Source organism: Acanthopagrus latus, chromosome 2 (genome assembly GCF_904848185.1).
Source record: "Acanthopagrus latus isolate v.2019 chromosome 2, fAcaLat1.1, whole genome shotgun sequence".
In the NCBI taxonomy this organism is placed as follows: Eukaryota; Metazoa; Chordata; class Actinopteri; order Spariformes; family Sparidae; genus Acanthopagrus; species Acanthopagrus latus.
Genome location: NC_051040.1, coordinates 27056584 through 27083916, shown reverse-complemented (window position 1 = coordinate 27083916; position 27333 = coordinate 27056584). Strand labels below are relative to the sequence as shown.

The 27333-nt window shown below is 40.0% G+C and overlaps 4 protein-coding genes across 6 annotated transcripts in view; 3 read left to right on the top strand and 1 right to left on the bottom strand.

The window, feature by feature from the left end:
- smtnl (smoothelin, like) overlaps positions 1 to 1032 on the top strand; it is a 32355-nt gene extending 31323 nt beyond the window's left edge. Inside the window, exon 10 of the mRNA XM_037086450.1 lies at positions 227 to 1032. Coding sequence (XP_036942345.1) covers positions 227 to 353 — 127 coding nt within the window. The 3' untranslated portion in view covers positions 354 to 1032. The remainder of the gene's footprint in view (positions 1 to 226) is intronic.
- Positions 1033 to 4215: 3183 nt separating this feature from the next.
- On the top strand, positions 4216 to 11001 carry sebox (SEBOX homeobox). 2 transcript variants are annotated; one of them, XM_037071313.1, is made up of 4 exons: positions 4216 to 4298; positions 5022 to 5086; positions 5888 to 6096; positions 6798 to 11001. In XM_037071313.1, the coding sequence occupies exons 2-4, from the start codon at positions 5044 to 5046 to the stop codon at positions 7503 to 7505; spliced, it is 960 nt and encodes a 319-aa protein (XP_036927208.1). In that variant the 5' UTR covers positions 4216 to 4298; positions 5022 to 5043; the 3' UTR covers positions 7506 to 11001. The 2 variants fall into 2 exon arrangements, with proteins under 2 accessions (XP_036927208.1, XP_036927199.1); XM_037071304.1 differs by lacking the exon at positions 4216 to 4298 and having other exon boundaries at positions 4932 to 5086.
- Positions 11002 to 11078: 77 nt separating this feature from the next.
- On the bottom strand, positions 11079 to 14067 carry tmem199 (transmembrane protein 199). Its single transcript, XM_037071326.1, has 6 exons — positions 13609 to 14067; positions 12522 to 12595; positions 12316 to 12405; positions 11984 to 12026; positions 11727 to 11839; positions 11079 to 11423 (listed from the first exon to the last, which is right to left on the bottom strand). Exons 1-6 carry the CDS (start codon positions 13790 to 13792, stop codon positions 11328 to 11330), a joined length of 600 nt encoding a protein of 199 aa, XP_036927221.1. The 5' UTR covers positions 13793 to 14067; the 3' UTR covers positions 11079 to 11327.
- Positions 14068 to 15219: 1152 nt separating this feature from the next.
- Positions 15220 to 26867, top strand: poldip2 (polymerase (DNA-directed), delta interacting protein 2). 2 transcript variants are annotated; one of them, XM_037071285.1, is made up of 11 exons: positions 15220 to 15448; positions 20638 to 20719; positions 20993 to 21090; positions 21202 to 21301; positions 21986 to 22061; positions 22633 to 22740; positions 23138 to 23274; positions 23457 to 23483; positions 23624 to 23749; positions 25145 to 25224; positions 25375 to 26867. In XM_037071285.1, exons 1-11 carry the CDS (start codon positions 15264 to 15266, stop codon positions 25487 to 25489), a joined length of 1134 nt encoding a protein of 377 aa, XP_036927180.1. In that variant the 5' UTR covers positions 15220 to 15263; the 3' UTR covers positions 25490 to 26867. The 2 variants fall into 2 exon arrangements, with proteins under 2 accessions (XP_036927180.1, XP_036927187.1); XM_037071292.1 differs by having other exon boundaries at positions 15221 to 15448; positions 20644 to 20719.
- Positions 26868 to 27333: the final 466 nt, after the last annotated feature.

Below are 27333 nucleotides of genomic sequence, written 5' to 3'. Positions count from 1 at the left end.
AAGTATAAGATAGCAGAAAATTGAAATACTCAATAAAAGTAGCTCAACTGCAGTACTTGAGCAACTGTATTGATGTACAAATGTCCCTTTATGCTATAGAGGAAAAACTCTTCCTTACAGTGGAGCGTTGAGGATGAGTTCAGGAGCCTCGCAGCTCTGTGGTCTGGTGTTATGGCAGCAGATGCTTGCTCCGCTCTGACTTGTGTTTCTCTGTCCGTGTCTCCAGGCTGAAGGCAGGCTGCGACCGGCTCATCGAGGTGGACGATATGATGATCATGGGTCGTAAACCAGACCCTATGTGTGTCTTCACCTACGTCCAGTCCCTCTACAACCACCTGCGCAAGTTTGAGTGAAGCTCAAGAGCAGAGGATCCCTTCTGTTGCATGGTTCTCCCTCCAGACTCATCCTCTTCTTCATTCTTTGTGCCTGACATGAGCTGATTGAGATCTGCAGCTGGCATGGGAGCAACCTTGAAAAGACTAGACTGCTCCCTGGTGGTGGAGTGGTCACCATTGGTTCACATGCTGCAGCCAAACTGCCATCAGCTCAGTTCACAGATACACAGTGGACAGTAACTGATTGGGAGAACACTGTGTGATGTCAGCTGTAATGAAGAGGATGAATTTACACACGAACGTCAGGGTTGGTTTATCAGCAGTAGTTTTTGTGTGTGTGTGTGTGTGTGTGTAGTTGAGATATATTGAATGCAGAGCGCAACCATTGCTTTGTTGTACAAAACTTTATTATCATCACACCTGTTTGACAGTGAGTGTCCAAATTAACCTGAAATCTTGCAACAATGGAGAGGATGTATGTTCCATAAATGTCACAGAATAAGTCATTTAGTTTGTGATGAAACCGAGCACGGAGTGTGGCAGAATATCTGACTGGATATTACAGAAAACACAAAGATGTGTTTGTTAAATGCAGCTGACTGCTGACTGACATGTACCTCCACATATGCTGTGATATTGTGTTATCGAGATGATGTTGAGATACGGAAAAATAAATTGTATTGTTTGGCACCTAAAAGTGGATATTGTGTCTTTACTGCTTTACTGGGTACCAAAGAGACTCATTTCTGTATTGTGATGAATAAGGAAGGATGATAAAATGTGACAATACCAGAATGTTAAACCTGTGACACAACAGGGGAAAAAAGGAAAATGAATGTTTAATCATGACATCTTTGGGACTGTGGCACCCGATCCTTACTTTAGGCTACATCTCCATGTTCAACTTCAGTGTTTGGTCAATTTTTCTTATCTAATGTATGTTTATTAATATTGCAACATCCAAACCAATGACAAACACATTCTAGAATGTTCTCCAGAATAACTTCAAAGGTACTGCATGCTCAAAAAACATGCTGAGTGCAAAACATGACAAAGCCCAACTTTACACTTCTAAAGGTTAACTAAACAATGTTAATCAGCCTGCGAGCTGCTGCCACACATTTAGCTATCACTGTTGAAAGTTTGTCGCGTGTAGACGTGTCAAGGTGTCTCAGATGAAAACTATATACTGTAGTCTGCCTTTGGCACTCACATTGACAGTTAATGCATTTAACTTTGTTCCTGTGGAGAAAACCAAGCGGCAGGGCTTTGAAGCTGAACTTGACATGCAGTAGACACTTCTTTATCCATTTCTGCTTGAGGAATTTTGATTCTGCTCACTATAGATGTTGGTGTTGCATACTGAGAGAACCAAGATGCCACCATAAATAGCCCAACTTCTCAAAGTCTTGTGTTTATGTCCCAGAAAGCACTATTTCTGCATTAAAAAGCCAAAAGAGGTGTGTGAAACCGATGTAAGTTGGACTTTGTTAAACTTTACAGGACATCCCAAACAGCCTCCTGCTCCCTCCAACGTGAAAAAAAGGCTAAAGCTAAGTGAATGGCTCATGTGTCCCACCTAAAGATACCAGGCATCGACTACAACTTGTCAGCACTTGAAGAGACGTGTGATGAAGAAGAACTTCAAGCAGTTGTTGTCTGTGTCTGTTGCCTGGTGTCTGTTTCTTTTTCTGTTTTTTTGTTTTGTTTTCTGTTTTCATTCTAGGAACTAACCTAAACCTCAGACAGTGATGATCAGAGGAGACTTTAATTTAACCTTTAATCCATGGTAAGACAGATGACCTCAGATTGTATTCAACATCCATGGATAACATCTGCAGGAACTGTTCAAGACTGGACTATTGGCTTATCTCCTATAGACTACGCAATAATATTCCAGCCTGCGAAATCTCAGCTTCTCTGCTCACGGACTACTGTACGACTAGACTGTCCTTAGTGATGTTTTTATGGAAGTTTGATAAGGATTTTGACAAACATGTCAAAGCTCTCATCACTGAGGTCAAAATTCAAGATTCGTCTAACGTGAGCAAATGGAGTTAGTGAAGCAGAGAGTGAAATCATTTCATTACGAAGGAAGCCAAAAAAAAAAAAAAGGAATTGATTGATGAAATTAATTCATTGGTAAACAACAAACTATTGTCAATAGAAAACAACATAAGATTGGAATCCTTACAGTCAAAATTGGATGAGATGTGTCGCGTGAAAGCAGCAGAGCTTATATAAGATCAAGAGCTAACAGGATCGAACAGGAGGAAAAAGCTTCATCTTATTTTCCCGGCCTTGAAAAACAAAGATAAATAAATAATATTATGGACAATATGATACAAGATCAATGATGAAATATGGATTTTTTTTTACTGCAGCCTTTATTAAGCAAAATATGAGAGTTCAGAATGGGAAGAGTGAGGAAGACAGAACCCTGCTGGATGAGGAATTAACTACAACAGAAACTGATAATGCATTGAAACAAATGAAAAATAGTAAATTGTCAGGAATTGATTGATGAACTTACTTCTGAATTTCTTGAACATTTTTGGGATGATAGTAGGGAGTTTCTATGTATAGCCTTTTTGGAATGTATTCAAAAAGGGTATTTATCCTAAACCACAAAGACAGGTTTAATAACCTTATTACCTAAACCAAAGAACACCTGTTGTTGCTACACAACTGGAGACCAATTACTGCTTTGTAATGACTATAAACCACTCGCCCTATGCTTATCGTCTTCAGCATGTCCTTGGGAAACCTACACAGGAATATCAATCAGCCTTTATAAAGGCAAGATATTCACATCCATATCAGACTGAATCACTCATTGAATCAGACAGTCTCATTTTGTTTGCAGACTTTTCCAAAGTGTTTGATATTGTGGAACATGAATTTATATTTAAGGGCAGGTGAAGGGTTTTACAGTTATTCCATTTTTTTTTAAATAATAAAATCTATAGCTATATTTCCTTAATTCAGAAATGACACCACAATTCAAAATTGTACATGAAATCAGACAAGGATGCAAATGTTTACCAAAACTGTTAATATGATAAATAAATAAAAAGTTCAATATAATATAATATAATATAATATAATATAATATAATATAATATAATATAATATAATAAAAATAAAAATAAAAATAAAAATTAATTCACAAGGTCTGGATTTCATCTGAAAGAATGTGTGGTGTTTCCTCTCCATTCATGCACTGAAGTTAGTATTGAAACCACCCCCGTAAAAACTGAGGTAAATTACCTAGGTCCAACAATATCTAAAGATATACAGAAATTGATTTAAACAGTGAACTTTAACTTCATATAGAAAGACAAACCCCACTACCTAAAACAAATTCTCACATTATAAAGGCCTATGATCATGGCGGTCTGGCACAGCCTGGCTCAGTATGGTTCTGTATACCGAGGCTCTTACTCCAGAAACTTGGAGGGTTTGGATTTTTGATGAGCTGTGACCTTCAGATCTTCAAACTACCTGTCAAGCTGTCAACACTTCCACAGACAAATTTTGCATCACTTGACAATAATATTAACCCAATCTTCACGCCACATGGCGCCACCTTGTGGAATAATAGGACCACTACAGTCCATTATGTAGGCTGTTCAAACAAGAATGGTACGAAAAAAAAAGGATTTTATTTGTAGCTGATGTGACGAATGAACATGGCCGATTCATACAGTTCAGTTTATGTACTGAAAGTTGAATGTTGATTGCTCCTACAGAGAATTCTGTCGCATTTGAGAAGTTATTCCGCCTCCTTTAAAACACGTGATACAAAAATATATTCAAATTAAATTAAACTTCCGGAATTGAAAACTGGTGAAATGTTCATCGGTGAAAGGAAATGTAACCACAAGGTTATTAGACCTTACAATGCATTTGAAGTCGCCAGCTCAGTTGAGAATTGACAAACACTGATAATGAATAAATACTGTAAGTATCTCAAATGGCCGTTAGCTCCTAAAATAACAGAACTGCAGTATAAAACATTCCTTAGCGAGCTGCTGTAATTTTGTGTAAGAGGTTTGATTCTGAAGTAGATCCATGTGTCCATCGATCCCCTATTCTTTTCTTGCTCAGTCACATTCCAGTTTTGGCAGGATCTGTGTGGCTGGTTAAACAGTGGAACTGATAACCCATCCAGATTATGATTCATATGGATGATCCCTCAAGAAAGATGTCAAACATGGTCAACATAATTATCTCACTGGGTAAATATCATATACATACATGGAAATGAAATAACAACAAAGCCTCTATAACCCTTTTAATCTAAAAATGATTGTAAACAATACTCATCTACTATAAAACTGATGTCTGAGAATAGTGAGTTCCTAAACAAACCAGTATGAAGCTGTGAGTGCTAAAGGAATATTCCCTTATATTCCCTTCCCCTGTATGTATGTATGTATGTATATAGGCAGAGCAGTTGAAAGCAGTTGATAATCACATAATGTATTGCAGCATGACAAGTCTGAGGATTAGAGGCAGAGGTGAATAACACCTGGATTTGCTGGGTGGGTGGTGGATGGTGGATGGTGGGTGCGGGGTGTCCCATGTGATATAAGAAGCGCTCACTCCTCCTCAGAGGCCGGGCAGTGTGTGTGAGTGTGTAGTCATGGCTCTGTTCATGGACTCGGACTTCTCTTTGCTCAGGCAGAACCAGCAGAAAGATGCGATGGATTTTAAGGCGTTATTTGGAGAACATGATCACTGTAAAGGTGAGTTCAGTATAGATTACTATATTGTATATTCTTCTGTCAAATGATGTCTTTTGATTTCAATTCATTTATATTTTATGTATATATGTATCTGAATTATATGTTTTTGTTTATGTTTACATGCATATCTTCTGTTTTCGTAAAGATAATGAACATGTAATGGTATGATATGTAAGGGTGAAAAAACAAACAAACAAAAAAACCCATCACATGTAAATGATTCATGGGATTGATAAGAGAGCCAACTAACATGAAACTTTTTTGCATGAAAATAATTCGATGTCAGTTCACTTGTTTCTAATTAAAAAGACGATTTTTACGGAATCATGACAGAAATGCACAGAACTGTCTAAATTTTAAAAAAGAAAAGAAAAAAAAGAACCTAAAATGTCAAATAAGCCAAAATAAACATCGAACAAAATCGAACGTGTATATATATACACGTTCGATTTTGTTCGATGTTTATTTTTTATATATATATACAGCAAGCAAACTGCTTTAATATAAATATAAATATAAAATGAAAAAATATATTTCAGTAATATGAAATTGATTACATTATTTTTGAGCAGGCCTGTAGTTTTAATTAACATACCCGTCTCTCATTTTAATAGACTAGCCTACTATAACATGCACACAGTTCGAAGCGTGTCTGCTTTAAATAATCAGCTCAGATCGAAATGTTACTGCTTCCTTTTCCCTCCCCAAAACCTTGTTGCATTTACCTCCAACTACAATTTTATTAAAGTCTGTATTTATTACGTTGACTGTCTCACTCCAATTTGTGCTGTCTTCCATCAGAGGATGCCCGAGCTGAGAGCGCAGCGTCCTCCCCGGAGCCGGGCAGGGCCGCCGGCCTGATGGAGGGCCAGAGGAAACGGAAGCGGACCATCTTCAGCCGAGCCCAGCTGTCCGAGCTGGAGCAGGCCTTTGCCGTGACTCCCTACCCGGACATCACCCTGAGGGAGAGGCTGGCGGCGCACACACACCTGCCCGAGAGCAAGATACAGGTGAGTCTGCTGCTCTGGGCTCTGCTCACAACCCCCCCCCCCCCCTTTTTTTTTTAAACTCCATAAAACTACACATAGAACATGTCTCATGATGGTTCAGCTGCTTTTTACAGGTCAGAGTTGTATTTCATTGGATGTGCTGTAAGTCATAAAACATAGAAGAATCATTACTGCTCCCATCGTTTTATTTGTGGCTTCACTTCCTCCAAGAACAGAGCTGGTCCTGCACAGAGGAGGCAGGTACAGATGTAGGCCTACTGATCCAGATTTTTCCTCCATTGCCATTCTGATACCTCAGCTTTTTGTCTTGGCTGATCCCAAGCACCATACCAGATCATTATGTAACAAATTTAAATTGTTATAGTAATTTTTAACAGCTGGATGATATATGGATGATATGTGCTGTCTGTCCTTGAAGTTGTACAGTTTCACTGGATACAGGCTACATGCAGTAAAATATCTGCTGGCTGCATACAGATGAGGGCGATGCTGGACGCTGCTGGGATAAATCTCATAAATACGTTATTCTGTTTTCGGATCAGTGCATGGACTCGTGTACTCGCAGACGGGGACTGATTACTTTTCGACGCCTTCATGCTGTTATGTAACTGCAAAATTGCTGGACAGTATCTGTCCCTAGCAGCCCAGCAAAAGTGTGATTAAAATTGCAGAGACATAACAAGGCTTGCCATTTTCCACAGGTGTGGTTCCAAAACAGAAGAGCCAGGAGTATCAAGACCGGGAGACTCCCCAAGTCCACAAAGCCTGTCCTGGGAGGTCGAGGGGTTGTTGACCCCTCCGCCGGTCCCGTGACCTCTGCTTTCCTCACCTCCACCACCTTGGCAGACATCTTCAGGCCGGAGCAGAACCACTCTTGCGAGGATGTCCCGCAAATGTATTCCGACTGGATCCAGATCTACAGCAACACTGTGTCCTCACCTCCATCTTCCTCCTCCCTCCACCAGCAGCCCTCACTGGGCTCCTCCAAACCTTCGGAGTCCCATCATCTCTGGGAGGAGGAGCAGCAGCACCAGCGGCAGCACCTGGGACCAGCGCTCCCTGGTTTCCTTCCTGGTTCCTTCCCTCAGCCCATCACGAGGCAGCCTCACCACTCGGCCTCCACCCGGCCCTACCAATCCTTCAGGAACTTCAAACCCCAGACGATGGCTCCATCCGGGGCTCATCAGGCCGTGTACGGCGGTGGCATTGCAGGCGGAGGCCACACCTCTGTAGACCAGGTCGTCCCTTCCCACCCTCAGCCAGTGTACTGGGAGGTGACTCAGGGCCAAGGACACCACCTCCCACACCACCACCATCACCACCCACAAATGGGACCTCAGACCTCTATGGGCTACATCTCAGACCTGATCTACAATGCTGCTATTGTCACCAACTTTCTAGAATTCTGATCAGTCCAGATGTGGAGCCTGGGCGGTGGGAAACACTAACACTGAGGCTTTTACTTCTGTCAGTATTTCCCTTGAGTGTGTCCTGTGACACCACAGTTGATCGTCTTGTGTTTGTCTACATAGAGTTGAGTTGGTTTCAAGTTGTCATAGGTTTATCTGTTGTCTTGTTTCGTTCAGTGTGTTCCACTCATGTGCAAAACATTAGGGAGCAATTTGATTCCTTACATCCCGTTTCAGTTTAGAGTATTTTACATTTGCTTTGGCCCAGCGAGTCAGTAGTGAACACTAAATGACATACTCACACACAGAATACAAACATTTAATTTCAGCACAAGTTTTTGTGCCTGGAACTGAGCACATAGATCTCACGTCAGATGCACGGCAGCAGGAGCAAAAATCTGATATCGAATTTAGAGGGAACAATTCATTTCAGAAATTTCTTTTGGTTGGTCAACAAAAGAAGTGCTGTAGCTATGCTGGCTAACAGTCAGCCACCGTGCCAGCTAAGGAGCGCCAGCTGTATTGCTAGTTTCCCTCACTGACTCAGAGGCGCTGGGGTGTTAGGGAGGACTGGTCTGGCAACAAGGGAACTAAGAAATGACCAGTAAATGCAGTTTGATTACTGTCAAATGTTGTTGTCTGTTGGTAGTGTAAATGGTGGTTTAATGAGCTCCAGCTGTGTTTCAGATGATGAGACACATAAGGGATGTAAATATCCAAGGACTGGTGTCTGGAACCAAAACAAACTTTTTGCTTTTTGGCTTGAAGAACAGAAACTGATTCTGTGAAGTAAAATCATCATGTTGTCTCGTATGAATGTCACATTTACTGGAGTTTAATATCAAACTTTAGACATCGTCATCTACAGTATATTTATAGCAATAAATGAAATGAAAGCTTATTTCTCACAAACTTCTGATAAAATTACATTGATGTTTATTTTTTTCATACAATCTTAAAGAAACAACCACTGCAGGTGATGTTCGGATGATAATTGGCTACTGTTTGACATTTTTATTAAACTTATTAAACAGAAAAAAGGGAACTGCAGTGTGTATACACCTACCATCTCTGCACTAATTAAAGAAATGATGATTGATGATTCAAACTCACCTATAAACCCAGGTGCTCAGTGTTGTAAATGCCCCTATAAATGTTTAGCAAAATGAAAACTGAGCCGAAGCAGCTGCAAGCTTCTGTGTGTGATGTGGACGGGTCAAGATTCATGTTTCTAGCCTTATTTTGATGTTTCCTGCACAAATAAAGGACTGACTGAAGGATCCACCGAGCAGCTCATAAACACAGACGTACTTGACATGTTCTCCTCTAACAGATGCCTGTTTTCCTTCTCTAAGCTGAACCGTGCCATGTTTAATGCTGTGACCCCACAAGTATTATCTTTCAAAACATCCTGATTAAAATGATTCCTTGTGGTAAGATACCATGAGAGAAATAATTATTTTCCAAGTCAAAATATTTTTTTTTTCATATCTCCCTGTACTGTAAGTACCAGGAGGGGTTAGATGGACAGAGGGAAGGAAACAAATAAGAACTAAATTAAAGCCAGAGCTCAGGGTCTATCAGCTTACAGGCTCTGTAATTCTGCCTGGATTTAAGTTTTGAAATATTACATGAGAGGTATAATACAGAGGCAAATATGAGCACTGGACAGAGATCTCTGCATATCACAATCATCTTTAATACCGAATAATCTTTCAATAAACCTTTAATCCGGGTGTCAAATCTCAGATCTTAGGAAGATACTGTTTTTTGTATTCCAGATGTAGTTACATCTTTTAATCTTTCCACTGATATGATAGGACGGAATAAGAAGTGGAGGGGATGGTTTACAAAAATATGAATTCATATCTCAGACAGGGGATCAGAGGGAACAGATCTTCTGTGTCGGATTGAAATGTTTTGAAAGAAGAGACATGGTGTTATTGTCCTCTGGATGATAAGTCTTCTATCACGGCTACTGTACCGCAGGGAGCAATAATCACTTGTTTTTTTTTCATGTGCGTGTGTTGGTTGGCTCTATAAGTCACTTCTAACCAGATACAGTAAGCACAGATCAGAGGACAGACGATTATTAGCACATCTGTCAGGTGGAGAAGGATATCAAGTCAGACCGGTAAACAGTGTTCAGTAACTGATGCCACAGCTGGTGGGTTATTCAGAAGAGGCAACACTGTGAGGGGCAGAGGTAACAAAGATTACATGGTGGTGATAAAAAAGCATGTCAATTGAAAATAAGATGGGTAAAAATGGACTGATTTAGTCGAGTGATTTGATTCATTTCAAGCCGATTTGAATCAAAAAGCGTCGATATGATAAGTCATGTTTTATCATTTATCCAGGCAAAAAATGAAAATTTATCATTTGCGGTATCCTCAAGGTTAGCAGTAGCCTGTTTAGAGCAGAGGTGTAGTGCTGTTTGTCTACACAATGGCATGCTATGCTGGATCATAGATTTAATAATAATAATCCATACAAATCTGTGTGCTGGATGAAGGCTATTTCAAGATACAGGTTTGCCAGAAAAGCAGCAGATCCATAATAATGTTCCGGTTAAACAATTAATGGCAGTTGGGTTATTGGTAGCCCAGTTTATTATCAGAGAAATACTGTTTAAAATTAAATGTTAATCAGGTTCTCAAATCAATTTAGAGTTCACAAGGTCTATTTCTCAACTCAAATACATCTTTATCACTTTTATAATAAATTCATAAACATTTTCATCACTTCCATTTAAGTCAATTATTTTTTGTTACTTTCCCCCTTGAGGACGCCTTCCTATAATGATAAATAACTTTCTTTTGTGTTGTGAATGATGAATGTAACATGGGATGAATGACAAACATGACTCTGATCAAATTAGCGTGAAATGAATCGAATCACTTGACAATTTATCAGTTCATTCTTAGAGAAATAGGCATTTTCACCACTCTATTTTCAACGCACAGAATTTTTTTTCACCACTAACATAGTCAGTTTTACTTTACATCAGACTCTACATCTGGTGCCAAGCCTGGACCGTTCCCATAATGCAGAACAGAGTACAGCAGTGTACTGTAATTGCACAATTACTCGTGTTCCATACTTACAATTCTGACCAACTTGCAATTTACTTGCACATTTCCATTTTCAGTTCTGCTACTGCCACTCCACAACCCTTCAGAGGCACAAACTGTGCTTTTTACAAGAAGTTTTTTGTTCTTTTACTTTGAATATTCAATTTACTTATACACAATTTAATTATATAAATCATGTCATATGTTTAATATTATAGCCATGATGATTCACAAGTTACAACACAAAGATAACAATATTTACAACTCAAAAACATACATTATTCTGAAATGAGCCATGGCATTTTCACTTTTTGTTTTGCAAGTATATTTTGAAGCTAATGCTTCCACTTCTACTACTCAAAACAGCATTTCTACATTGTGGTTTTGTTACATTTGCTTTATGAAAAGATCCAAGTACCTTTTCCACCACGGCTCAATCTAAACCAAGAGAGAAGTTTGGTAGGTAATGGAAAATAAAAAAGGACAGCAACTGCATTAATAAATATTAACAGTTTATGATATCATAGATCCAACAGATTTCATTTAGAACCAGTTAACTTCTATGATTGATTTGTACATTTTTATTAACTTAAGTTACTTACTCAAAATTACATACATTTTCCTATCAAATGAAAAGCAAAAAGATCACAAAATTTCCTGGAAAAAAACAAAAAAAGTATGTTGTAAATTCAAACGCAGGTTGGTGGGGTTCTGCTTCGAGGGCTGCTACAGCTTACAGTTTTTGCACCTATGGTTCCCCTAGTTCTCCCTCCATGGTCCGGACCAGCACATACAGCTCAGCAAGTCCAACTACAGATGCAGCGATCACTGCCGATATTACTCGCTGGAAAACAAGTGTCAGAAACAAAAACAGGTTACCTTTCAGCAGGGCAGAAACACAACTTCAAGAAGAAAACATCAGAGATGCCTTTTAGTGTAACGCCAGTAACTACAAAAAAACAAAACAAACATGCAGCAGATCTGAACAACCGTCTGACACACAGTCCACCAGAACTGAGTAGAGCATGTTCTATTACAGCGGGAGTTAGTTTAAGGGCTGTTGAACTGAACTGCACTGCATGTAGCTTGGTAAACTTAAGTGGCATCTAGGCGCAGAACATACTAGAAAAATCGAATGTTCTCTTACCGCTGCAGTGTCAGTGAACAGGTACTGACTTCCCATATATGAACAGGCAAAAGCAGCAACCACTGTGACCAGGAAGTTGAATATGGTCACCACCACAGCTTTGACTGATCGCACTGAAGAGTGGAAAACAAGTTCAGATGAAGTTCACATTCATGTAACATATACACACACAAATGTAGCCTCTGCTTACTGGAACTTGTCATGATACAAAAAGCCCTTAAATTGAGATAAGATAATAAACAGTTCATGTGACCAACCTTCTTTCCCAAAATCTGCTAATGTTCCATTGCGGTTGATTTCCTGAAGACAAAAATAGACATATATATATATCACATGGTAAAATATGTGTAAATCTTAAATATGCCTGGTAGTTAAATATGTCTCATTAGTAAGTGTCACATCATGATTAAAAATCAGAGACTGTTAGCTGTTGCACAGTCTTTAATGCATAAGACCTCTACATTGAAATTGTTGATTTCTGTGAAGCAATCTCACAGCACGATATCACATTTTGACCTTTAGACATCAAAATAAGAAAGCTATATCCTTAATACAAAATTATTAAAAAATATTGCATTTAAAAAGGTACCTGAGTGTTCACATTACGTGTGATTCTGTTGTACTCCTCGTTGGCTAGTTTTGCTTTGATCTTCTCGAGACGTGCCACTAGCTGGGGGTTCTAAAGTATGAGAGAAAGTATCATTTCAGTTGTTTGCAGCAGAAGTTTCTTTATAGTAGTTTCAAATTAAGCTCTTTATTCCTCCTTTAGGTTAACATGTCCGCAGTTTCACCTACTCTGGGAGGTTTCACAACCTCAGGCAGGTACAGTGAGCTGTCCTCCAATAACTCATGCAGGTAGAAAGGTTGCCCTGGAGAAAAAAAACAGCCATAAGAATGATTTACAAAATATATTAACATTACATACCAATACTGGCATGGCTCCTAGTAAGAATTATTTATTTGAACATCATGTCAGAACTCTTTTGGTTGCACCATTCATAATGGCTTTGCTGAAGTGGCCATCAGTGAAGCAATCTACACTTGACTATATCATGGGATGTTTATTCATCAAACAATATAAAACACTGCAGATTTATTGGTCAGTATGTTTCTATTATGAAAATCAAAATGTGTTAACAGGCTTTGGGGAGTACTGCTGCCTATGTGGAATTAAGTTGAATAAAGTCTTATGTGGCTCCAGAGGAAGCTGAATGTAATCTGATAAACTGCCCCAGTGATGTCACACACTTCTAAGTTGCATTGTGGTTAATGCAGTTGCCAGGACTTATCACAGTCAGTTTGTTTTTAAGAGAAAAATTGATACAGCAAACCCAGAGATATTACCTACATTTCCCAGAGTGAACCTAGTGACTGAGTGACATCACTGGAGACACTTTATCACTTTATTTAGCTTCCTCTGGAGCTACAAAAGGTCTGCACACATATGCTTGAGTACCCCCAATATCTATATATACATATTAAAAAAAAACAACAAAACAAAAAACAAAACAAAAACACTGTAACATGTAGAATCGTACGAGTTACCCTTTTAGAAAAAAAAGCTTTTAAGAGCCACATCTGTGTTACTCAACTGTTCTTACTGAATAAGTTGAACAGTGAATGGCTCTGAATTCTTCATATCTACATTAGCAAAGCTTTTCTATCATTGTTGTCTTTTTAATGAGAAACCGACTACATACAACAAAAGTGTAAGTAAATGTTGTACATTGGACTTATTGAGTCAAACAAAGCATGCAATGAAATGTGAGCTTTAAACTGATGGTAAAACTAAGCAGTCCCTCAGAAGGACTCACTCCATCTGACTCATTGAGAGGACAGTATCAAGTATACACATTACATTATGCAGTATTAAATACTTCACCATTGCCTTGAAGGTATTTCTGGAGTTTTCTTGCCGTACTGAAGGACAGGGTTGTTGGGCCCGTTTTTTTAAGAGTCTCCTCCAGTTCTTCCCTCAGTTGTTGGGGCAGGGACGAGTCAGTCTTTTCTAATAATTTCGACGCATTGTTTCTGAATTTATCCCCGATGACAAATGTCGTGGCCATTATTTTATCTAGGTGACTGTGACTGAAAGGTCTGACCTGGATAGATGCGGCTACGTAGATAAATATACCTTTTGTCAAGCCGGCTATAAGCGAATAAACAGGTGCCGGTACACATATACTATCAAGAGAAAGGAGCCAAACTATTATTTAGTTAGCAAAAATATCAAAGTTCCGCATCTGACAGTTAACAACAGCTACGGGTAAACACGAAACCAAGTAGGTAGCCATATTGTTTGCCTTGTGACGCGATGACGTAGTGTTCACATGACCTCCTTCTTCTTCTTCCTCCTCTTCTTTTCGTCAGTTGGCAAACAACAAATTGGCGCATTACCGCCACCAATTGGTATGGAATGTGGATCAGGAGGTCTAGTACAATACAAAATAAAAAACAAACAAACAAACAACTACATTCCCTCAATTATGTTGGTTGCTCTGAGGTACTGAAATAGGATCTTATAACAATTTAATGAGTTTTGTTGTAAAATGTCTATTTTAGGTTACGTTTATTTCCCTGAGATTCTGAGTCATTTGCCCTCTCTCTCTTCCTCACACCTCATATCTCTAACAGTTTGACACCACACGCTCTGCTGTTTCTTCTTGGCCACAGTAATCACACCTGCCTGCGCCATGATTTCCTACTTAATACAGAGAACTTCTCAGTCCATACTGGTCCATGGTGTGTTTGAAGAAATTATGGTTCTCAACACTATTGTGTACTCTATCTACTGTGCTGTCGGTGATATAGCAAGCAGTTCTCCTGCAAAAACGCATAATGTTCCAGAGACCCCTTTCCCTAACTTAAATGAAATTCTGGTGCAAAAATGGAAACTCCTATGTTAATGCTTTGATGCATCTGTGTAGATCTGGACATAACTGTGATAGCTGGCAATACAGAACTGTACTGTCTGTAAACTGAGAATAAAACCTTTGTCCTTGTTCTTCTATTCCAGGAATGTTGAGTCCACTGTGGCGTAACTGGTAACGGTACTGTGACGTAACACGTAACGGTACCGTTGGACTGAGGTCTCTGCACCAATTCTGTGATTTTTTTTTTTCGAATTTTTAACAACGGTTCAATAGCATTAATGATTATATAAATTGTTAATGTTAATGATAAGGGGAGAATATTTATCGATTATTCAACCCAAATGTTGCGTGCTGCAGTACACGTGACCTGCTTTGGTGCATTCAATGGCCCCTCATAAGGGCTTTAAACCTAATGGAGTATTCTTACAACTACGCGTGTCACATCAGTATTAAATTATCATCCACTATAAATGCAACAGGCGGTTGGTGTAATTAAAAATAGCACTGCTAGATACTAAAAATAACAATAATGACAGCAAACCAACACTCGCTTTGTTGTTTTATTAACGTGTAGTTGTACGTACGACTCTCAAGTCGTTCCCTGAAAGCAACATCTGCAGCCCGTTGTAAATGCGTGTGCGTAAAGTCCGTCAGGCCTGGAAAGATGGCGGCGTGCGCGTTACGCCGAGGTTTATTGAGCACTGTCAGTAAATACAACAAGAAACCCACACAGAGATTACTGAGTGTCCTTGACAGCAGCAGCGTGTTCGAGGTGAACAGACCGCGGTTACAATGCCGAGCTTGTGGACTAGCCAGCGGTGTTCAGCAGCGGAGGTTCATGTCGTCACGGTAAGAGACGCAGCCAGTGTCCTCCCCTACTAATGCTACAATGCTAAAGACTTTAGCTAACTTAAGTACGAACTCCTCAAGTTGGCACCGTAAAGCCACTGGCCCCCTTATTGTTGAGTGGACGGATGACTCGAGACGGTGCCTGACTAATGTGCAGTCATCGACATTAGACAACAATCAGCAGCCGAAAGTGGAGAAAGTACAGTTGCCCTCTGCTGATTGTCAGCTAGCGAGGCAACTAGCCAGCATGGGTTGAGCAACACCTGGTACAGTCTGATCTGACTGCCTCTAACCTGCTGAGTCAGATAACGTTGAATCACACATTTATACAAGTTAACAACCACCGTGGAAGACTCCTCGTGTAATGGTTTGGCGTGTTAGATAGGGATTGACAATAACAGCATTATGACAAAAACTGATGCAGCAGTCTGTGTTAGCTAACACACTGGGTTGCTGTAAATCTGCGTCTGATCTGAAATGTTCTAAATGAGTCCATTGTTGATTGAGCTGACATACTTTCTAACGTCTTTTGGATGATAAGTTTATGTTGTAGGATTTAAGGTTTAATGCTGGACCACTCACTGTTTACCTAGCACCTGAACAAGTGGACATTACACATTTAATCCTTGATTAAAACTCAGTAACAATTGTAACAACTCTTCTTGCTCTGCTATATTATATGGCCATTCTTAAATTAATTAAATGAAATCAATAAATAATTGGCATCAAAGTCAGCAAAGCCTACATCTCTGTGATGTCTGCTTCAGTACATCATTCAGTTTATAGTATTGCCTCTTCCGTCAACAGAGACACTTCCTCTGCATGTTCAGATTAGTACAAATCAAAATTTTGTTCCTACTCGCAAAAACAATTCAGAAATGGTTTAGAATGTGTCGACGAACAGGACAAAAAACAAGGTAAATGGTTCATCTGAGGTAATAGTTTAGGCCAAGGTTTCTTACATATGTGATATCTTTCTACGTGCTCACCCGGATTTAGGACTAGGTAGCTGGCAAGGTTTAGTCTGAGACAAAAAACAGTGGACAGTTGTGTTCACACATACAGCTCCTGACACAGTAATATCCTGTGTCACTAAAAAAGTGCAACACACTTTTTGTCCACAGTGCTGTTTAGGATTGACACAGTCTGAGATGACCCCATTGTGTGTGTGCATGTGTTCACATGTGCACACACTAAATGATGGTTGCGTTTTCCAGCAGCAGCAGCCTCAATCACACAGACCAGACAATATGTAGTTAAGATGGGACTCGGGGTCATCATCATTTTTAAAACAAGACAATGATTATCTGTTTACTCAGTCAACGTTTATTTACAAGTCAGGACTCCAAAATTAAAAGCAATGGGTTGTTATTGACTATCGATATATACCCCCGAGGGTGAGAGGTCCACCCCCCATAGTCTCACACAGTCCTGTGGGAAACATTGCTTAACCTGTTGTGTCAGGTTATTGTGGGATGCTGTTAGCTATTGCTACAATTAGCACAACTCATGTTTGCTCATGTAATTTCCTGTATAAATGAAGACCACTATGATCAAGCAAGGGTTTTTGCTTCATTCTGGATATGTCATCAGAGCTTACAGTTTTAGTGTTATCATTAGTAACATGGTAACAGTCATATTGAATGACACTACCAACGATAATTTCATAATTTAGTGCAGACAGTTGCGATAAAGAAGTCCAGTTTGTTTAGATTTTCTTACAATTTTTTATTGTTATGTGTGTGGCGATGGTCATGTTGCACCAGTATATGCAAATCCTGTTTAGGTCACACACCTGTCAGTGAATAGCACGATGTTATTGACTATGATAAAGTGGATGGCGGTGTGGTATTTAGTCTGATACAACCAATGAAGAAGAGGAGCATATAACACTTTTTGCTTGACTGGAACTTCTTCTGCAAAGAAGACTGCTTGCCTCATCGTCAAGATCAAGCCCCCAGAAAGAGTGTCAGGCCTTGAAGTCAGTTTTTGTCGTGGCCAAACTGTTTACATCATCACGTGATGCACTGGGGCCCAAAAATACTTTTTCCCATAAGCTAACATTGTGATAGATATCTGTAAAACCCTGTGGATAATTGTTTTTGAGCCTCACAACCTCCACAAATGCCTTTTTTTACTGTGAAAATTTGAGCCATTCTATCCAATAAAATTTGGAAAGGGTTAGGGGTTAGGGTTAGAGTCCTCTTCCCTAATTTGAATGAAATTCTGGTACAAAAATGGAATCTCCTATTTTATTGTCTAACCTCTATCCAATAAAATTTGGAAAGTCTAGAAGAGTTGCAGGATTCAGTTATTTTATCCCCATTCAAGTTAGCTGCACACTAAACTGGCAGTTAGCTAGCTCGCTCTGCGGAAATCCTAAGTGGGCATCCTCTATTGGCAGCCATTGGTTCTGCATGCTGCACTAGGTCCCGCTTGGCCCGCGTTTGGCCAGTCCTCTCATCACTTTGTTGGCTGTGGTCACTGGGAACTCCCCGTCCTCAGGTCAGAGTTTTGAGGTTCCTGCATGTGATAGTTAGAGAGACCCAAGAGTCAACATGAGATGGCAGGGATTCTGGCCTTATGATCAGCGATTGCTAAATCCAGGCCAGGGTCCTGTATATGACCTTCAGTGTGAGTGGGGAAAGGTGCTTTATTATTTACTGATCAGACATTTTGAGAAAATGTCCTATCAGCTATATCACTGTAATTAGCTGGCTTAGGTGTCTCACAGTTGATGGTAATTACATTTTGAGAGTTTTCCCAAATGATGTTCAGTTATATCTGAACACAGCCTCATTCATTCCAGTGAAAGCTGCTCAGTTGCACATGAAGCCAAAATGACTCGATAAAAATACCATGATCTTCCGTGTTGTGGAGCATGTGCACTAGAGACTTAGCCAGCTAACTTCCAGTTTAGCTCCCGGCTAACTTCAATGCAGATTAAATGATTTAATTCTGCAGCTCTTCTAGACTTTCTAAACTTCTATTGGACCTGATGGCTCAAATTATATGTCCAGCGAGTCGTTTAATCGGATTGTGACGCTTAAAAAAAGGATCCGCTGTTTTACAGGTGCTTTTTTTCACAACATGTCTATTGTTGTCTTCTCTTCTGTTTCCTGCACATTTGTGACATGAAACATGACCTACAACATAACGCTATGGATAAGAATCACAGATGGGCTGACTTTCCTGCAGTAAGTGGCAGTGGGATCAATAGATGATTTCTAACGGGTGTATCCACGTTTAAAAATAACCTGCTAATTTTGGAGGAAAAGCAGTGTCAGAGAGGTGGATGATTGATCTGCTTGGCTTTGATTGCAAGCAGCTATGAAGATGTAGCCTTCATTCAGCTCATCTCTGCTCTGGAGCTCTACTTTCAGGTGTTATATATTATTCAGTTACTATGAGTAGGCAAGATTGCAGTACACACACACAATGCCATGTTGAAAAGTATGACTTTAACAATGGTTAAAAGAAATTAAGCCATCAGTAAAAGATGCCAGATAAGATGTACACATACTACGTTGACACATGGTGATGAATTCTCTAAATCATATCTCCTGTCTTATTAGTGTAATTGCCAACGTTTCCCTACCATGATGCCAGCTCATGCATGATGAGCTGCCATTGCTCCTCCAGTACAGGTGGAAAATGTAAATGTAAGGTGGATAGTTCCTGTGCTGGGCAGGTTGTTGACCAGGGCTAGCTATTGGCAAAGTATCAGAGGTTACACTTAGTTGGCTATATTTAGCTGACCACATAGTGTATTGACTTTCCTCAGGTTGGATGTAGAAATGGAACAGAAGAGCTCATGTTAAAATGAATGAACTAAAAAAAATGTGCTGAGCCACTGTGAGGGCAATGTATGGTGTGTACAGTGTCGTGAAAACATCATCAGATGTCCATTGGTCACCCTCTGTAGCATTAAGCAATACTAAATTGCATGCTCCAGTACTGACCTGTTGTACTCTGCCTCTGATCTCTGGGTCATGCCTCTCTCTCAGTAGGTCAAACATGCTGGTCCTAAAGCGATCTTCATCATCCATGGATGTGTTTACATAGTTGAGTGAATACACATGACACGTTATGTTACACTACACTGTGGTTTCAGTCATTCAAGCTACTAGTCCAGTTTATGTGAATACAATTGCTAGCAAGAAATTGTGGACTGCACTTTTTGCTTTGCAAATATTGTGAACTTTTCCCAGGCAAGTGTTTGTCTGTGTGTTTGTGGTTAGGTTTAGGACACGATTCACTCATGATTGTGAGTAAAATAATGAGATATTAGCAGAAAAGCTAATGTGCTAATCTCCTTGATCTTCATATTCTGTGGCAAAACTAGGGAGCACCATTATGAAACAAAAGAAATATAAAACCAAAAGGGAGACATTTATTTTATTTGCTGTCATCTCTCCCCAAATTGAGGACAAGTGATTCACAGAGCAGCTGTAGCAGACTAAAATATATAGTTTGACATCAGCTGGACTTTCACCACAATTCTCATTGTGAAATCAGGTTACCTTATGATTATTCTTGTGCAATACACACATGATCAGAAAGTAACCTGAAACCAACCTCCTGTGTAATATTAAATCCCTCTGTGCATATATCCACCTCATTAATCCCTAGTCTTCATCTCTGTTGTGAAGATTAGCTTTGCAGGGAGCACACAAGTATGCGTGCTATTTATTTGAAGTGACCAGCTGTTGTTGTCAGTGGTAATATGCACTCTGTGTGTGTGTGTGTGTGTGTGTGTGTGTGTGTGTGAGTTGTAATGATATTGAAATTAGGTCAAATAACATTCCGGTTTGTTGACATCTGACAAGTCGAGGTGTTTCATTCAATCTTAGCAAATTTGTGATTGAGATTACGATTTAATGGAAGGAGAGAGGCTGAAGAGAAGCAGCGGGATATTCTCTCCTGTGTGGATGACTGTAAATCGCCTCTGTAGGAGGAAAAATCCTGCACCTTCTCATCACAGCTGTGAGATTTCCTCTTGAGGCTCCTCTGCGACATAAGGACTTTGTGTTTGTTACATTAATGATGTCATTTTCATGTTTCCCCATGTTTTGAATACAAACCTGTATGTTAGTGTATGATGTTTTTTATCCTATAATTTATTGGATAGAATACACACAAAACACACAGGGGATCTAGTGTCTAATGGTGTTGCCTGTTTTGGGCAGGAACAGGCCTGAGGGGAAGATTTTGGAGACAGTTGGAGTGTTTGAGGCTGTGAAGCAGCATGGCAAATATGAAACAGGACAGGTAAGACACTCACACACACACACACACACACACACACACACACACACACACACACACACACACACACATACATACACACCTACATTCTACTGCTGTGTTTGTCTGGTTTGTTTTTAAGCGTTAAATCAGTAGCTTCTATTTTTATGACAGCACATTGACTTTATACTGTCAAGTAACTGTAATCCCATCTGATGTTGGCCCTGTTAAACATTCTCCAGTAATAATCTCACAATATCTCATTCCATTTCTCCCTGTTGTTGTTGCTCTCCTCAGCTTTTTCTCCACAGTGTGTTTGGCTATAGAGGCATCGTCTTGTTTCCCTGGCACGCTCGACTGTATGACAGAGACATCACCCCTCCCATGTCTGACAGGTAAACCTCCATCTCTAGCTGCAGACTACACCAAACAGGATCTCATTGGCATGGTTTGTGGGTGAGATTAGTATAACTAAGACTCCTTTTGTCTTTCCTCTGTTCTTTCAGCAAACCTGAGCCCCCAGGAGCCCACGGTTCCAAGGAGGTGAAGGGGAAGACCCACACCTACTACCAAGTCCTGATTGACACCAGGGACTGCCCTCACATAGTGAGTGATTATGTTTTTGCCTTTAGGACCGCCAATCACTATCTTACATTTCATTTACATCTGTAGTACCCCTAGAGATCCTTTCAAGGGAGTCCAGGCAGTTAAGACGATGACATGTTGAAGCTTAATGACATCAGATCATTTTGTAATCTGAAAATTGTGCAGCTTCAACAACCTGAGCACCTCTTGTCAGTAAACAGCAAGTCATGAAAACAATATACAAATGAATCAATAATGACATGACATTGGACACACAAGGTGTTCTTGTGCAGTACTGATCAGATCCCGACATGGAGGCCAGTGCCGATGATCCTACAGAGGATATATTTTTGCATGTTTTACTTCAGCCTTTCTTTCAAAATCAATGTTAATGATGCATCAATGCATCATTCCATTAAAGAGACAAAGATTAGTGTGTTGAACCAGGTGTTTTGTTTCTATTACTGGTCATCAGAGCTGGAGCCATTACAAACCTGTGACCACTGCAGAGTCATTTGATGCGGGAATGGATCTAGATTGTACCTTCTCCCATTGAAGACAAAAGCCAGATGCTGTTGGGTGTTTGCTGTTTTGTTTGGGAATTATTGTAGTGCAACAAAAGCACCACTATGGTAGAATCTGGCTGTGGTGTTTCACTGTTGTGTGAGTCACCAGATGTGTGATGGTTTGTATTGTGCTTCACAGTCTCAGAGGTCCCAAACGGAGGCAGTGACGTTTCTGGCCAACCATGACGACAGCAGAGCGCTGTACGCCATCCCAGGTATCCATATGCAGACTGGTCAGGAAACGCTGGCTTCAGATTGGTCACTGACATACTGACCACATGATGTCATTGATGGGACATATACATTCCATTTCAGTTTTTAATGGGGCTTTCCTTTCAGGCAAAGCACTTGGATTCTGATTTCTTAAAAGGTCAATATTAGAGTTGACTATGTCTTAGCTGAGTTTGATCATTGTCAGTAGTAGTTAACCTGCAATAGAACAGTGGCTCCTGTTGGGTCTGGAGATGCGCAGGGGTCCAACGACATGACTAACTTTACAATAATTCAGTCCACAGGTAACACGGTGGCAATATTTACAACTAGTTTGGTCATGTGTTTCATACACTTTCTGAAATAATACCTCTAAAAGCAAAATTATTTTCAGATGGGGGAGCTTGGGACAAGTTATTATAAAATGGGGATCTTGGTCTAATTTTGTCAGTCTAGGTGTCCTTTACACAAAGAACTTTTGCCATTGCCAGAGAACATAGAACTTCCCATTTGAAGTGGTTATACTTGATCTCTGTCTCATCCCCATGTGACAGCATGTTTGTTTCTTCCCTTCAGGTCTGGATTATGTGAGCCATGAAGACATCCTGCCCTATAACTCGACAGAGCAGGCACCCATCCAGCACGAGCTGTTTGAGCGCTTCCTCATGTACAACCCTGCTAAATGTAAACATCCCTCTACTGTCCCCAGTTCAACTTTCATCACTGTTCTTAACACAAACCTTTTCCACTGCCCAGAGCTTATCTTCAGTCTCTACCACAGTGAACATATAGTGAACATATTTCATCAAATTATTTTTTCTAAAATTATATCACGTGGTACATAGATAATGCATCTGTGTAAATATGACAATTTAGTTATTGCATGCAGTTAATGCAAGTTTAGGTGATATTGATTTTTAGTTTGGAGTATCATAATGTATTTCCCTGATAAACAGCAATTCATGGGTAGTTTCACCTCTTGATTCAGATCTGCTGTAGACACTGACATTAACCGGTGACTCTGTAGAAGTCACAGAAGAAGGTATTTCAGTAAATGTCTGTGTTTTGTCCTCGACTGTAGCTCCTCCATTCACACCCAGAGATACTCTGAAGGCATGGCAGGAGAAGAACCACCCCTGGCTGGAGCTGTCAGACGTCCACAGAGAGACCACTGAGAACATCCGCGTCACCGTTATCCCCTTCTACATGGGCATGAGGGTAAGTGACCAGCATGAATCAGCATGATGGCTCTGAATCCTGCACAGCTTGTTGTAATACCAGTTTGAAGGTTGACTACAGTGCAGTGATGTTATTTTGGGGGCCTGTAAGCTTTTTGGGGCCTTTCTCAGTTTTCTCTGTAGTCTCTTGAAATACTAATAGAATTTCTGCCTTGTTCTCAGGAGGCCCAGAACTCCCATGTTTACTGGGTGAGTAGCAGATTGTCTTGTTTTCTGTGGGGTTACATCATGTGGTTTAATCCACCAGCTATAAGTCAGGTGCTGTTATATTTCATGCAGAGCATTAAGCTTGCGTGGCTGTAGACTCAGTGTGTGTTTTCTCCTTGCAGTGGCGATACTGTATCCGTCTGGAGAACATGGGCAGCGAGGTGGTTCAACTGAGAGAGAGACACTGGAGGATCTTCAGCCTGTCAGGAACCCTGGAGACAGTCCGAGGACGAGGAGTTGTCGGCAGGGTTAGTACAACAAGCACACACATTGTGTATGCAAGGCCGCAGCCTTTTGGAAACGGTGTCACTTAACCCATTTTTGATGTATTGTCATACATTTTTAATGTCTTTAAATATCCAAAACATAACGGAACACACAAATATACAGTTGAAAAGATGTTAATGGGTACACAAATTTGAGTACTCCTTTTTATATCAACAGAAAACAATAAGAATGCACGTGTTGAGATGTTTTTCTCAGGGCCGACACTGATTATTAGTAATCAAGGTGACTAATAACCGATATTTGAAACTGATGTGCATTTGCAGAAAAAATGCAAATTGTGGTGTCAGAATTTAGAATAGCCAATAATGGAAAGTAACTAAGTGCAATTCTTTCAATTACTGGAATTTTAGAGGTGCTTAAATTGAGTATTTATATTCCCTGCTACTTCCTCTCGACTGCATTGATTTTCATTATTCAGAAAAGAGATTATAATTTGACCTTTCGCTGGCACTTGGCCATGCAGACTGCTCCGGTTGTAAGAAGCATGCACAGCTGGCTGATTCTATTAGCATACTAATGGGAACTCAGCAATATAGACTGAATCACAATGTTTCTTTACAATAGCTTCTGGGTAGAAAACCCCTGTATCACGCATTTGCTTAAATTCAATTGAATGTCTTTTTTAATTGTGCTATTTCAGAATGTATACATGTTATTCATCTGAAATGCAGACCTAATTTAAAATGATAGCTTAGGTTAACCACAACTAGCAGTTAGTCTAAGATGCTCTGTTGTGTTGATATCAAGGAGGGACAGTACATAAAGTAAGTACAGTAACAGTGTAAGGGAGGTTGGTCCACCATGCTTTTCTAAATATCTTTAAATGTTACATTTATGGCTGAAAATGCCAACATAAAAAAAACAAAATAATTGATTGGAAAGTGTACCTAATGAGTATTTATGTAATACTAGATATGAAATGAAATTATGACATGTTAAAACCACAAATAACAAACAACATATACAGGAGTCGGAATGCTTTTGAGGCAGGTTTAGAGGGGTAGTAAAATGCTGTGTGTCTTTCTGTGAGCTGCTAGTCCATTTCCTTTGTGCACTGCATAGTGAGAGAATAGCCTGCATAAACAGCACTCAAAAGTTTAACATATGCTTTTAGTCGCTTTCCAACAGTGAACACAACAATTACTTAAAACCTGGTTCAAATTCAGTATGTAGTCTGAACTTGGGACACAATTGTCATTTTAGTGTGGTCCAGAGCAGCTGTGTAGTAAACATAACTGATGTAGCTATATAGATGATGTGTTTCAGCACAGATGTGATACAAGTAATTATTAAAAGCACACTCAGTCTTGCACTTTGGTTTTGTTGTAACCTTGTCACGTGGTACTTTGTCACAGGAGCCAGTGTTGTCAAAAGAACAGCCAGCCTTTCAGTACAGCAGCCATGTGTCTCTACAAGCCCCCAGTGGTCATATGTGGTGAGTGTGATCAGTCTTTCACCAGTCACATGCCATCTCTGCTGCATATTCTACTATATAGTACATCTAAAGTCACAACATAAGCATATGCGTGATGTGTACAATATTCACGGCTTGCAATATTAAACTTGTTCTTTCATTCGTGCTTAGGGGGACGTTCCGTATTGAAAGGACTGACGGCTCCCACTTCGATGTCCGCATTCCTCCTTTCTCCCTGGAGAGCAACAAAGACGACAAAGCACCCCCCGCTGGCTACACATTCTAACTGCGAGTAGTCCCACCTGTGCTGTCCTGATCACACCGTCAAGTCCTGGTCCTGTCTGGGTGTCTAGAATTGTCCTCCCCCTGTAACACTGACTTAGCCTTCAGCATAAGATTTAAGAAGTTATGCAAAGGGAAAATATTACATTTTTGAGATCATCCAATATAGGCCCCTTTTCCATTTTCCTGCCAGAGTGCACTCAACAGCAGCATGTCTATGATTAAATCATTTGGGTAGAAACTGATCGGCTGTCCTGTGCATCTTCACTCCATGGTGTACTTACAGAGGCATGTGCGTTCTAGTGGAAGTGCACTGGAAGGAAATTGGTAGGCGAGTCAATGTTGCCTAGCTGAGCTGGACTTGTTGTGCATCCAGTAGGTTGAAATGTTGTTTAGGTTGTTTTATAGTGTGAGTTTCCCTGCAGAGAACTTCATACTTGGGCCTCAGTTGGATACTTCCATCTGCTAGTAAGCCATCACTTCTACTACATGTTACAAATGCATCCTTCCTTGATTATAGTCTTGTTTGAATTAATGAAAACATGACACATGACTTTTATCCTGGAACTTATTTTACTGTCATGTTTTTTTTTTCTTATTCTTATGCTACCTATGTCACACTTGTGGGGGAGAGGGGAATCAGACTGACTTCTAGGCTGGTTGAAGTACAGTAATAGTGCAGTATTTATGTTTTATTGTTTTACAACATTGAAGATCAGTGGATGGCATTAGGGTCCTTTGAAACCCAACTGAAAAGAAAGACTCTTTAATGTGAAAACGAAATCTCTAAAAGTGAGGAACAGTGATTTTTATATTTAGCTCCTTCGTGTCCTTATTTATTAGTTGCTCTTTGGCTGCATTTATAGCCTTCTACAGTATTTCTGAGGAGGTCTCCATCAGCTTTGTACATCTGGACCCTAGAAATTCATTCATTCATTTTAGTGTAAAACCGCTCCACCTATCAGGGTGCAGTTTTCCTGCTAACCTATCCACTTCCTGCTACAGACAGGTGTCCCCATAGCATGATGCTGCCACCACCAGGCTTCAAGCCAAGACCACATAATTTAGCATGATGTAGGGATGTATGGTGGGTGTTTGTTTTGTCTTCCTGATGCCATTAACACCAGGATAGGCAGAAAGCAGCTGTCGAGCCCTCTAGATACAGACGTATTCCACCCTGAAAAAGTTGTTACTCCTTGCCTAAAAACTGATCTCTATTCAAGTGATAGTGCTGCTTATAAAAACTGTTAAAACTGCCCCAGTTATATTTTAGGTGTGACATTTTGAAGGGAGTGAACACTTATACCATTATTTTGTATAATTTATAAAATGTATACTTAATAAAAGTTTTGATGAGATCTGGTTCCTCTCTTTGTGAAAAACGTCTAACTTCACTGTGATTTAATGTTGTAAAAGATTAAACTAAATGAGTCAGGGGGAATTAATATTATATTAAAAAGCAGTGAACTCTGTGTTGACTGCCAAAAAAGAAATTCTTTACTGGAAAGGAGGTGAGGGTCGGGTGTCACTTGTCTTTGAATCAGAAAAGCAGCTCACAATTAAGTAATTAAACCAAGCTGTCGGCAGCCAGTGTAGGGGGCTAACAGGATGTGTGTGTGTGTGTGCGCGCGTGTGTGTGTGTGTGCGCGCGTGCCTGCCTGTGAAATGTAGTCTGCTCTGTGTAAAAACAAGAATGAAGTCACGGTGCTGTTCGCACATGCTGGATGTGTTCCAATAAGGCTGACTGTTTAAAAGCTCTGTGACAAGAAAAGTTAAGAGCCAAAAATATATTCAGTAAAATAAGGAAATGAGACACTAACATCTTCCTTTGAAACAACTATGATGGTT